The sequence below is a fragment of the Ochotona curzoniae genome, unplaced genomic scaffold (genome assembly GCF_017591425.1).
Source record: "Ochotona curzoniae isolate NIBS_2020 unplaced genomic scaffold, NIBS_Ocur_1.0 contig_523, whole genome shotgun sequence".
NCBI lineage: Eukaryota > Metazoa > Chordata > Mammalia > Lagomorpha > Ochotonidae > Ochotona > Ochotona curzoniae.
In genome coordinates this window covers 8,531,123-8,543,010 of record NW_024466459.1, presented here as the reverse complement: position 1 = coordinate 8,543,010, position 11,888 = coordinate 8,531,123, and the positions used below count along the sequence as shown (strand labels likewise).

Genomic DNA, 11,888 nt, shown 5'->3' with positions numbered 1-11,888 from the left:
AGGGCACCTTAGCTGGAACTGGGCCCTGCACAGCTAGGCCCGTCTTCATCTGGCCCCGTCAGTCCACCAGCTTTTCTGTGAGGACTTTTCAGTGAGGAAGAATGGAACCCAAGGACAAAACAAAACACACAACTCCAAACCAGATTCCTTTATTTAAAACAATGAACAAGTTTCATCTCTGTGAAAGTTAAAAATACCAACCCCTGGGGCAGACTGTGTGTGCTGGTGGTGGGAGGGGGGCCTAGCTGCTGCTACTAGGAGGCAGACTTAGGGACTGCTGGGTCCCATCCAACAACCACAGACAGCGGGCACTCCAGCAGTCCCCACTGAGACGGGAGGCCCGCGGTGCCCTCTGAGGGCCACAGGTGGGAGTCCAGCTGCCCACGGGCTGAGAGGCAAAGGCACACATTCCAGCCTTGCCACACATTCCGGGCTGCCTATCGGTAGGCCCACCTCTGCCACGCACATTGCGAACACTTGCTAAGTGCTTGCGGTACCAAGAAATAGACTGGGGCTGGCACCCTAGCTTAACAGCCAACTTGGATGCTGGCATCTCATCAAGGGCACTGGTTCAAGTCCCGACTGCTCCACTTCCATTCCTGCTCCCTGCTAATGTTCCTGGGAAAGCAGTGCAAGATGGCCAGAGAGCTTGGGACCATGCATTCATGTGGGAGACCCAGAAAAAGCTCCTGGCTTTGGCCTGTCCAGCCTTGGCCACTGCAGCCATTTGGAGGGGTAAATCAGCAGATGCAAGCTTTCCAACTCTGCCTAAATAAATGAATCCTTAAAAGGAGAAAACGGGCAGCTGCAAGAACAAACTGTGGGAACACCCTAGTTGTCAGCGGCTCTCCCCTCAGGGTGCCCATCTAAATGGCCTGGCACTAGTGCCAACTTTAAGGCCAGCTCCAATCTTTGGGCTGATGAGGAAGTTCTAAAACCCAGAGACCCCCTGCCCTTCTGAGTGCCCCTCCCCCCCAGGCCTGGCCCACCCCGTTCCTCCCCAGGAACCCTGTCATTTTGAGCCTCCCTGTCCCCAGACTTGGCCCGCCCCGCTACTCCCCAGGGACCCCGGCCCTTCTGAGCCCCCACCCCCTGGCCTGGCCCACCCCGATCCTCCCCAGAAACCCCCACCTTTCAGAGCCCCCAGACCCCCAAGCCTGACCCACTCGCTCCTCCCCATAAGTGGCTCCTGGCCCCAGGTCACTTCAGCCCCCAGCTGTTTCAGGATTGGCTGTCACCTCAAGAGTTGACTGTACTCCTCTCTTCATTGTGGCTGACATGATTCAGAGGGCTGGTTCACACACTAACTGCTTAACAGGTGGACCTGATCCAACTTCCTGTCCTCCCAACCATCACCCCAGGTCTGGCCCACCGTGGGCAGCAGGCACCCAGTAGCCACGTGAAGCCTGCACCACAACAACAGGGCAGGCAGGAGGCACCCAGGGCACGGGAGAAGCTGCTGGAAAGCTAGCTGAGCTGGAGGGCCCACATCCCGCCCCTCCGGTGGCAATGTGTCCCACTGCGCCCTCTGGTGGTCAAACAGCCTTTCCTGGTTTTTGTATCCGGTTTTATTAAAGAACAGTGTGGTTTGGAATTGAGAGAAAAAGGGTCAAATACTGGGGAAAAGAAAAAAAAACTTTTTGAGAATGGCAAGAAAAGGCTTTTAAAAAGCAGAGGAGGAATGCTATTCAGATATAACTACCCTAAGAGACAGTCTTCACTGAGGCACACCCCAGGGCCACCAGGAGCCACAGGAGTTGCTCCGCCTCTTTCAGAAGCCCTAGCTGGCAGGTGAGTCAGGCAGGGGACAGAAATCCTCCCAAGGTGACTGCAGAGACCCCGGCCCTTCCAGAGGAAGGCAGGCAGCCTGTCAGAATGAAGCCTGCTTTCTGGTGGGTTCCGAGAGGCGACCATACATCATGCCCTCAGAACACTCTAGATAGAGGGCCACTTGCCCTTGGCTGCCACGGGCTCTTGCCGCCCCCAGCGCCCAAGCCCAGCCCCCATCCGACAGGACCTGAACTGGACACCCCCAGGATGCAAATTCTGATGACTCTAAGGACGGTTAAGGCGAGTGGGTGACTCAGGAGGGCAGGGGCTGGGCTCTGCTGGTCAGCGCTCCTCCAGGCTCCACCCCACCCCTGGGCAGTACCCTTAGTGCAAGCGTGTGTCCTGCAGCGACTCAGGCCACCTGCTTTAAAGTCCTTTCAGACCACACGCTGGGAAACTTTCACTTCTCAACCTGTCAGGGACCTGGCCCCGCTAGGACATTAAACTCAGCGCTACAAGCACACGGAATACCTTTCCCACTTTGTCCCCGGTGTTGCCCCACCCCCCAAAATGCCACACACCAACTCCCCCACTCTGCGCCTGCCGCTCGCTGTGGACACCGGATTAGGGAAGGTGGGCCCGACTGAGCCCCGGATGCTGGCCAGTGCTGGGTACTCAGCTCTTCAGCGTCCTGTTTGAGGACCACAGATGACATCCACGAAGGCAGCACATGTTCACACACTACAGCTTTGCTTGTGGGCCAGTCACTCGCCACACAGTGCCGCTGCTCGTGCACAGCGGGATGGTCCTTAGCAAGGGCAGCAGGCTGACCAAGCGGAAGGGGCCCCAGCCCTGCAGCCTCCAGCTCAGCCAGCGTGGGGCACGAGCGAGATGGCACGGACCTTCTTACCCAACAGCTCAGCGGCTTCAGGCTTTCACTGAGCTGGCTGGGCCTTTTCAACGTCTTGAACTCTACTCCCAGCTAACAGCTGTGATCGAAGACGGGAGCTTGGGCCAGAGAAGGAAGATCCACGTTCAAGGAGACAGAGAAGGGAGGAACAAGAGGCGAGAGCCCAACAGCACGCACTGCAGCCAGCTCGGGGAGTCTGTGCCTGCTCAGGGGTGAGCCCGGCCTCCACAAGTGTCCCTAATCCTGCCAAGGAAAGCACAGCAGTGCGGGTGAGCAGGCACATGGCACAGTGGGAGTGCAGCCGCCCCCGGGGCCTTCTCCACACAGCGCCACGCCACACGTTAGGCACAGATGCAACTTAAAAAGGCCAAGGGGACTCCATGCACAGCTGCGGAGGGACAGTCAGGGCTGAGAGGTGTCCACTCCAATAATCATTTACAGCACAGGGAGCCGAGGCACGGGAAGCTGGCCGTGCGGCCCCCAGGAGATGGCAGAGGGGGACAGCACGTCAGCGCGGCTGGGAGGGACGCCGGACCCTGCGACTCCCACACTCTGCGTTCTCCTGTCTTTCCTTACCTCACCTCTCTGCCCTCCAACCAGCACAGGGACAGGAATTACTGGGCACAGGTGGCCAGCAATCCCCCTCCCCTGGAGCCTGCCACCTGCCCAGCCTCAGGGCAAATGCTGATGTCTGAGTGCCAACTCATGAACATCTGACTTGATTTCCCCAACAGAACCTGGAAACCTGGCCGTGTTTCACAAAAGGTCCTGGCTCTCAGCTGCTGCCCACCATGCTGTGAGCCCTCCAAGTGGCCACGGGGGAGCAGGGGGCAGCATTTTCAGAATACGCACACTGACCTTCTCAGAATCTCCCCCTTTTTTGGCCTGGCGCAATAGCGCAGTGGTTAAAGTCCTCGCCTTGCATGCCCAGGATCCCATATGGTTGCCGGTTCTAACCCCGGCAGCCCTGCTTCCCATCCAGCTCCCTGCATGTGGCCTGGGAAAGCAGTGGAGGATGGCCCAAAGCCTTGGGACCCTGCACCCCCAGAAGAGCTCTTGGCTTCTGATTAGCTAAGCTCTAGCCATTGCGCTCACTTGGGGAGTGAACCATTGGATGGAAGTACTTCCTCTCTGTCTCTCTTCTTCTCTGGATATCCGCCTTTCCAATAAAAATAAATAAATCTTAAGAAAAAAAATAGGATCTCTCCCCTTCTGGCCGTTCACCGTCGCCCCCCCTGGAGCACACAGCCCACGGGAGCACTTATTTCCCACAGGACAACCGGGACAAGAGCAGTGAGGGCGGGGGCTCAAAGAAAAAAAGGTCAAAGCTGTAAAACCGATTCCATTTTTATTAAATAGTGTAAGGAGTTCTTGGCACCACTCACAGACTCCTGCTTCTCCTCATAAAACAAGCCACATTGCTTTGTGATTACTTGGTGTCGAGAGCAAAGGAGAACAGAGCCAGTAACCGAGCGGCCCCTGCATCCTATGCCTTCTATCTGCCCTGCCCCATCTGTGGGCTGGGACAGGTGGCCCTAGCCTGGCCTGGGCCCGGCTTGGGACGCGTCCTTCTACACAGACAGCAGCCACGCACGGTCACCTGGAGGAGCTGCGTTCTTTGCTCACGCAGTCGTCCTGGGAGGTGGTGTCCCCGTTGCCCACCAGGCCGCAGGTCCGCCTCTTCTTCCTGCGATGCGTCATCCCGTCTCCTTCAGAGCCCGACTCTCCCTGGACACAGGGGAGAAACAGCGAGAATTCAACCTGCTGGCTACTTCCTTCTCCCCCAGCGCTCATGCTCACTCTCCCCAGCCACGCGCAGGCCACGTGGGATGGCTCAGCCTCTTCCCTTCGCTGGTTCAGCTCCAGCCCCGAAGGTGCCGCACAGGAGGCGTCCTGAGGCAGTTACAGCACAGCGCTCGGCGGCGAGCGGAACAGCACCGCAGTTATTCGGCTTCCCCCACCGGCATGCCGCCAGCTGGCAGGATGCTGGGACTCACGGACGGCAGATGCTCAGGGCAGGGCCCTCCTGACTGCCACTGACTGGCAGGGCTGGTGAGCAGGTCACCAGGCTGCCAGGTGACGGCCCAGGGGGAGACTGTTCACTCTTGCGTGGCAGTCACCCCAATGCGGCTGTGAGCGGGAGGCCTTCGCCGCTAAGTCCCCACTTACGGCGACTGGCAATTTCCATATACACATGGACCCACCCCTCAGGAGGCGCGCGAGTATTTCGATTTCTTGGAATAAAGTGAAAAAATGTTCCCACCCTTTTCCCTGCTAGACCGAGCTGGGCTGGCGGCGTGCAGAGGCCCTGGGCAGGCAGGCCGGGCCTCACCTCCGAGTCCGAGTCCGAGGAGCTGGAGCTGGAGGAGCTGGAGGAGTCGCTGGAGGAGTCGGACGCCATCCCCGTAGACTCCTGGAGGTCGACCGAGTCGGCCAGCACCGCCAGCTCAGGGTGCTCCTGCTTCAGGATCCTGGGGGGCAGAGGGGCGCTCTCAGGGCTGGGGCAACCTCATCCCCACATGGCAACATGGCTGCCCCGGAGGTGCTGGCGTGTCACCTCAGAATGGGCACTGACTAACAGCAAGGACACACAAAGCCCAGGCCTAACAAGAAACCCTAACACACACTGCCCACGTTGTTCTGAAAAGCCCACGTTGTCCACTACCACCTGCCCAGATGAGCCAGCCATCCTGCTAAAAAGTGGGGCGTAGGTGCCCTGAGTTAGCCCTGGCTCTTCCCTATTCCCCTGGGCTGATGGCAGGGGTGGGGCTCCTATTCCTGAACCTTCTTAGGTGACCTGAAGGAAGAGCTTTCCTTTGCACAGCACAGAACTTGGGGATCCAAGCTGGGGAGGGTTAGATGCTGCTGCTTGGAGCACACACAAGGGGGGCAGCCAGGAGCAAGGGTGCCAAGCCAGGGCCGGCAGCCCTCTCCTTCCGGGGCTTCGGCAGTGGCCTGCGACCAGGGAGACTGGGGGCCACCACCCCAGCTGGCCCTCTTGGGGCGGCAGGGCACGGAACAAGCCAGAATCCCTCTTACCCCGAGAGCCGGTCCCTCCAGGTCAGAGGTGGGACCCAGTGGCACGGGGTGGCTGGGGGTGGCTGGCTCGGCCGCTGCCCGTGCCGGGTCAGTTCTGTGGATAAACAGAGGCGCTAAGTGTCCAGGGCAGTCGCCTCGCTCATGACAAAGGAGGGTTTTCAATGCAAACGGGAAAGCAAACGAAACAACCACAATAAAACCCAACCAAACGGCTCCTTGTGTTGGTGCTGGTGCTTCGAAAACAAAAACCCAAAACACAAAAGCCCGAGAAGCAGTCCTGGTTCCGACCACGCTCCGAGGCTGGAGGCTGGCCCACGCCCTGAGCTAGCCTGACCTCAGGGGCCCCCTTGTGTACCCTGTGGGGGGTCTGGTGGCCTTGTGAACCCAGCGCCCCAGGCTGCAGCAGGGGGCTCCTTTTCCATGTTTGGCTCTGGGGCAGGAATTGGAATAAAGCAAGAATAACAAGAAAAACGGCTCTCACCTATACCACTTCCTCGATAACTTTGGTCTCCCTCTTACCGTCTTGTGCCATACGACGGGGAAGTTGGTGCTGCTGGCAAAATTCTGGGTGATGGCAATGGTGGTGTCAAGATTGAGGACAACATGCCACCAGCCTCCTGCAAGGCAGGAGAGAGCAGTCAACAACGTGCCCAATGAGCCAGACCGCCTTGTGGGCAGGTGTGGCTCCAGGCCCCAGGCATGGGCTGCCTGTCTTACGGAGAGCTGCCCGGGGCCCAGTCCTGCCGTCTGGCTGTGGACTGGCTTCTGTGACACGGAACCACCGGAAGCACTGCCTCTAGGGTGGCCCTCTAGGGCAGGACTTTGTGTCAGTCCAAGACAGTGGCCAAAGTCCACGGGCAGAAAGTCCTCTGGTTTCCAGGAGAATGTCAAAGAAAACAAAAAAACAAAACCCTGCACTCAGCTCCACCCAGCATGGTGGCAGGACTTCCGGGCCCCACCCAGCCGGTGCTGCCCGCACGTACCTGGCACAAAGACGGTCTCCCCGGGCTTCTGCAGGATCTCAAGGGGCTTGAACTCGGCCGGCCAGGTGGGAAGCTGCGTCCGGGGATAGATGATGTGAAACCACGTGATGGCCTCGTCCTGCTGGTTGCCACCCTCTTCTCGGGTCACTTTGATGAGCTCCCGTGGGGTGCTGGTGGGGAACAGGCACCAGCGCTTGTGGCCCTGCACCAAGGCGTTCCAGGCGCTGGTTCCCAGAGGGTCGATGTGGATGCCCGTGCCAGAACGTGGCGGTCCCATCACGAACCACCTGTGGACACAGCCATGCACCCAAGGGTGACTCTCTGTCCTCCGCACAGCACACCCTGCCTCCTGTCTCAGGCGCTTTTCATATCTCAGAGAGTATATAACTTGTAATACCTTGAAACAATAAAATTAAGAGCAAAACAACTCCCGGTGGACCTTAACTCCCACAGCCCGCCTTATGGTTCAGGGCCCCTCGGGTGGCAGCCCCCCCCCCACTAGATCATTCTCTTGTACCCTGGAACACCATCTGGGTCCCTCATGTGGGTGGCACCCACTATTGGGCCAGCACCCAAGATGCGTGGAGTCATGCGGGGCAGCCACTCCGGGGCAGGCAGGTGCAGCGGGCATGGGGGTCCGAGGCCTCACCTGTAGGGCGGCCTGCGCTTCTCCCCCGCGTACTGGAAGAGGTCGTCGGTGAAAAACTTGGGCACTTTGTAGTCCTCCAGGAGTTTCTTTCTCTTGGGGTGCTCCCCGTAGCTGCTGTCGAAGATGTAGAGGGGGCTGTCGTCGCGCGTGCTCTCCATGTACTCGATGTAGTACTTCATCTTCATCTTGACCGAGTAGCCGTCGTTATCCTCGCCGCACTTGAACTTCTGATTCCGGTACTTCCTTTTGAGGCGCTCCAGAGTCCATTTCTCGGGCGCGGACCAGCCCTCCTGGGCGTGCAGGAGCACCACGGGCTTGTAGGGGCGCTCGTAGCGCTCCACGAACTCCTCCACCGACAGCTGCCGCGCGTCGGCCCGCTCCACGTTGTCCTGAGGGGATCAGAAAAGACCGACGCGGTTACCCCGGCTGCCCGCCGCCCGAGGCCCCCGTGGCGGGCCAGTGCGCGCCCCGGCTCCGCACCGGCCGCCCCGGGCGCTCACCGCCACGGCCGCCGGGCTCAGCGGGAAGCTCTCGTAGTAGTTGTGCCGGGTCCAGTCGAGCGAGTCCTTGAGCTCCGGCCGCGCACTGCGCTTGGCCTCGCGGATCCGCTTCTTGCTCTTGTGGTTCATGCTGCCGGGGTCCCCGGCGGGCGGCCACGCTGCCTGGCCCCGAACACGCCGCCCCGCCACCCCCAGCCCGGCTCAGCCTGCTTCCAGCTCGGCCCCACAACGCCCTTCGTCCCGGGCCCCGCCGCCTTTAAAGTCGCCTTCCAGAATATTCACTCGGCAGCCACCTCCCAAGCCTCGGGTTGGGCCTGCGGCGGCCGTCCTCCCCGCCCCACCATGTCTCGCCGTCCGTCATTGGCCTCGGCGCCTCCGGGACCCGCCCTCACACAGGCCGGGCCTCCGCCATGTTGGGAAGGTCACGTCAGCCGCCGCGCCGCCGTCTCCTTCCTCCTGCTCCCCGCCCGCTTCCGGCGTGCCGGCCACTTCCGGCCGCGCGCGGGCTGGCGGTGCTGGCCTGCCTGTTGGGGTGCGGGGTGTGGGCGCGCGGGGCTCGGGCTCGCCCTGTCCGTGCGCGGGGGCCCCACGCGCGCAGTCTGGCCGCTCGGTGCCCGCCGCCGTCCCCCGCACGCCCGGGGCGTCCCGGCGCCTCTGTGGACGAGCCGGGCTTGGGAGGACATGCGGTCCGCATCCAGCGCTTTCGGTTCTCGGGCCCCGGGGGCGAGGGGCCCGCGCTGGAGGTCCGCGTGCCGCAGGTGCGTGCGGGAGGCGGCGGCAGGAATGGGGTGATTCTAGAAGCGCTGGATTGGGCCTCTCTGCGTGCTCCCGACGGGGACAGTTCTGACCGCTGTCCTGCCGCCCTCCGGCTCCTGCCCCGCTCAGTCTCCCCCGCAGGGACCCCTGGGCTGCTGTTTGCAGTTAACTCACTGACTTGGGGGGCGCCCTGGCACGTGTTCCCCTGGGCGCTGTGTCTCTTGGTTCTGGGGTGTCCCACGCGACGAGTTGGGCTTGTGCAGGTAACTCTTACAAGCTAAGGCCTGCTACAGGCCTGCGTTCCCACGTGCACGTCCAGGGTCCCACACCCGCCCCGCATGAGGCATTCCCGGCATGTTTGCCTGCCGCAGTTTGCTGTGTCCGACAGGACCTGCTGGGTGCAGTATGCCTTGTCCCATCAGTGTAGGCCTCACACAGCCCTTTTTTTTTTCTCCAAGATTTATTTTTACTGGAAAGACAGAGGAAGATCTCTCCGATGATTCACTCCCCAAGCGGCCGCAATGGCTGGGCGTCTCCCACGTGGGTGCAGGGTGCCAAGGCCCTGGGCCTCTTCCAGGTTTGCCACGTGGGTGCAGGGTCCCAAGGCTTTGAGCTTTCACTCCACTGCTTTCCCAGGCCACAGGCAGGGAGCTGGATGGGACGCGGAGCAGCCAGGATATGAACCGGTGCCCATATGGAATCCCAGCATGTGCCAGGCGAGGACTTTAGCTGCTGGGTTACTGCGCAGGGCCCCCACACAACCGTCTCTTTCCAGGTTCTGCATCTCCAGTATGGAATGTACGTTTGGCCCTGTGCCGTGGTCCTGGCCCAGTACCTGTGGTTCCACAGAGGAAGTCTGCCGAGCAAGGCTGTGCTAGAGGTACGAGGCCCCAGTTGCCAGCAGTCTCCATGACTGAATGCCAAAGGTGGAGAGGCCCGGATCTTCCATCTACCCCCAGTGACCAGGAGCCAGGACCCCTCTGGGGCCATCCTCCGCTGCTTTCCCCGGAATGGCAGCAGGAGCTGGGCAACCCTGTGAAAGGCCCGCAGGCGGATGTTAAAGTCCAAGCCACTCAGGCGTACCCCAGCAGTTCTAAGTGAATTGGGTAGCCAGGGACATGGCAGTCAAGAGGCTAGTTTGGGGGGGGGGGCCTAGCGGCTCAAGTCTTCACCCTGAACACACCGGGATCCCCTATGGGCGCCAGTTCTAATCCCGGCTGCTCCACTTCCCATCCAGCTCCCTACTTATGGCCTGGGAAAGCAGTCCAAGACGGCCCAAAGCCTCGGGACCCTGTACCCACGTGGGAGACCAGAAGAGTTCCTGGCTTCGGATTAGCTAAACTCCAGCCATTGCAGCTGCTTGGGGAGTGAATCATCAGTTGGAAGATCTTCCTCTCTGTCTCTCCTCCTCTCTGTATATCTGCCTTTCCAATAAAATAAATCTTTAAAAAGAGAAAGAAAGGGCTAGTTTGGAGGCCTGGCACTGTAGCCTAGTGGCTAAGAGGGCCTTACACATGCCAGGATCCCTGCCGCTCCACTTCCCATCCAGCTCCCTGCCTGTGGCCTGGGAAAGCAGTGGAGGACGGCCCAAAGCCTTGGGACCCTGCCCCCAGCACGGGAGACCCGAAGAGGCTCTTGGCTTTGGATCAGCTGTTGCAGCCAGGAGAGTGAATCATCAGACGGAAGATCTTTTCTATCTCCTCTGTGTATATCTACCTTTCCAAATAAAAATCAATCTTGAAAAAAAGAAAAGGCTTGTTTGGGATTTTCTAAGATTTATTCTTACCAGAAAGGCAGGCTTAGATATGAGACGACAGATCTTTCACATCATGGTGCTCAGGCTGTGGAACTGGACAGGTCAGCGGCTTCGTCAGACGTGGGTACAGGGCCCAGGCACTTGGGCCATCCTCCACTGCCTCCCCAGGTAGTCACAAGCAGCTGGGACATGAACCAGCAGCAACCACATGCCAGCACTTGCAGGTTGAGGACTAGGCTGAAACTTGTCCACTAGCTGGTGGAGTCCACTTTGGCTCCACTGTTTGGCTTCCTTGTTGAGGCAGGCCATGACTTCCAGCCATCATCATGGGAACCCCAGCCAGCCCTGCCCTTGGCACCAGAGCCTTTCAGGGTATGAACCAGGTTGGAGTTCTTTACCCTTCTGGAATCTTTATGCCTTGACAAAAGAAAAAGCGGGGGAAGGACTTGCTTTTGAAAGGTCCTAACTGGTTCTCTACGATCCACCAGTCTGTTACATTGACCCAGTTGGCAGATGCAAACGCCACTCCTAGCTTTATTACAATCTCAAAACTGCTCTTTTCAACAGATCGGAGCTGGCGTGAGTCTTCCAGGAATCGTGGCTGCGAAGTGTGGCGCTCAAGTCACACTGTCAGACAGCTCCGAGCTGCCGCACTGTCTAGCCATCTGCCGGCAGAGCTGCCAGATGAACAGCCTACCGGAGATGCCAGTGCTGGGGCTAACATGGGGCCACGTGTCTCCAAGTCTCCTCGCCCTACCTCCCCAAGATATCATTCTTGCATCGGACGTGTTCTTTGAGCCAGAAGGTAAGCTTTTTTGCTAAGTGGTCTGCTGGATCAGAGTAGCATTGTAGAGAAAGGCTAACACGCTTACCCAAATCCCTTCTCAGACTTTGAGGACATCCTAACTACAGTATACTTCCTGATGCAAAAGAACCCCAAAGTGCAGCTGTGGTCCACCTACCAGGTCAGGAGGTGAGTGTTCCAACGCAGCCTAACCCTGGCAATGCCTAGATGAAAACGCGCCCGAAGCAAGAAACACGGTGATCGATCAGTAAAGCATTTATTTTTCCCCCAGTGCCGACTGGTCGCTGGAAGCTTTGCTCTACAAGTGGGACATGAAATGTGTTCGCGTTCCCCTGGCGTCTTTCGATGCCGACAGGGAGCACATAGCGGCCTCGGCCCTCCCAGGAAGACACACAGTGGAGATGCTAGTCATCTCCCTCGCAGAGGCCAGTGGGAGCTATACGCAGCTGTCGGGACAACACCAACCCCGGGACCAGCTTGGGACCCAAGCCGGCTTCAAGATGGCAAATTCTGTGTAATTTAACACTTATGAATAACAATGAACTTGAAATAATAAAACAGCCAAAAAAAATGACTCAATTGCTCTTGGTCATAAAGGGCCATAAATGAGCTACTGACACAATCAGGGTTCAGGTCTGCCCATTTCACACTGCAGTTTGACACTGACGTAATCGCATAGTCTTTCAAGTGGACATAGGAAAAGAAAAGACCAAGACATAT

The 11,888-nt window shown here is 59.1% G+C and overlaps 2 protein-coding genes across 8 annotated transcripts; one reads left to right on the top strand and one right to left on the bottom strand.

Annotated features, from left to right (window-relative positions):
• Positions 1-1,176: 1,176 nt before the first annotated feature.
• Positions 1,177-8,114, bottom strand: JMJD6 (jumonji domain containing 6, arginine demethylase and lysine hydroxylase). 6 transcript variants are annotated; one of them, XM_040989607.1, is made up of 7 exons: positions 7,852-8,114; positions 7,352-7,740; positions 6,703-6,989; positions 6,201-6,336; positions 4,944-5,151; positions 4,281-4,408; positions 1,177-2,923 (listed from the first exon to the last, which is right to left on the bottom strand). In XM_040989607.1, the coding sequence occupies exons 1-7, from the start codon at positions 7,978-7,980 to the stop codon at positions 2,887-2,889; spliced, it is 1,314 nt and encodes a 437-aa protein (XP_040845541.1). In that variant the 5' UTR covers positions 7,981-8,114; the 3' UTR covers positions 1,177-2,886. The 6 variants fall into 6 exon arrangements, with proteins under 6 accessions (XP_040845541.1, XP_040845543.1, XP_040845544.1 ...); XM_040989609.1 differs by having other exon boundaries at positions 5,013-5,151; XM_040989610.1 differs by lacking the exon at positions 1,177-2,923 and adding an exon at positions 5,720-5,806 and having other exon boundaries at positions 4,010-4,408; positions 5,013-5,151; positions 6,237-6,336.
• A 243-nt stretch (positions 8,115-8,357) lies between these two features.
• On the top strand, positions 8,358-11,870 carry METTL23 (methyltransferase like 23). 2 transcript variants are annotated; one of them, XM_040989603.1, is made up of 5 exons: positions 8,358-8,609; positions 9,383-9,487; positions 10,931-11,168; positions 11,252-11,336; positions 11,440-11,870. In XM_040989603.1, exons 2-5 carry the CDS (start codon positions 9,404-9,406, stop codon positions 11,684-11,686), a joined length of 654 nt encoding a protein of 217 aa, XP_040845537.1. In that variant the 5' UTR covers positions 8,358-8,609; positions 9,383-9,403; the 3' UTR covers positions 11,687-11,870. The 2 variants fall into 2 exon arrangements, with proteins under 2 accessions (XP_040845537.1, XP_040845538.1); XM_040989604.1 differs by lacking the exon at positions 9,383-9,487 and having other exon boundaries at positions 8,361-8,609.
• The last annotated feature ends 18 nt before the right edge of the window (positions 11,871-11,888 follow it).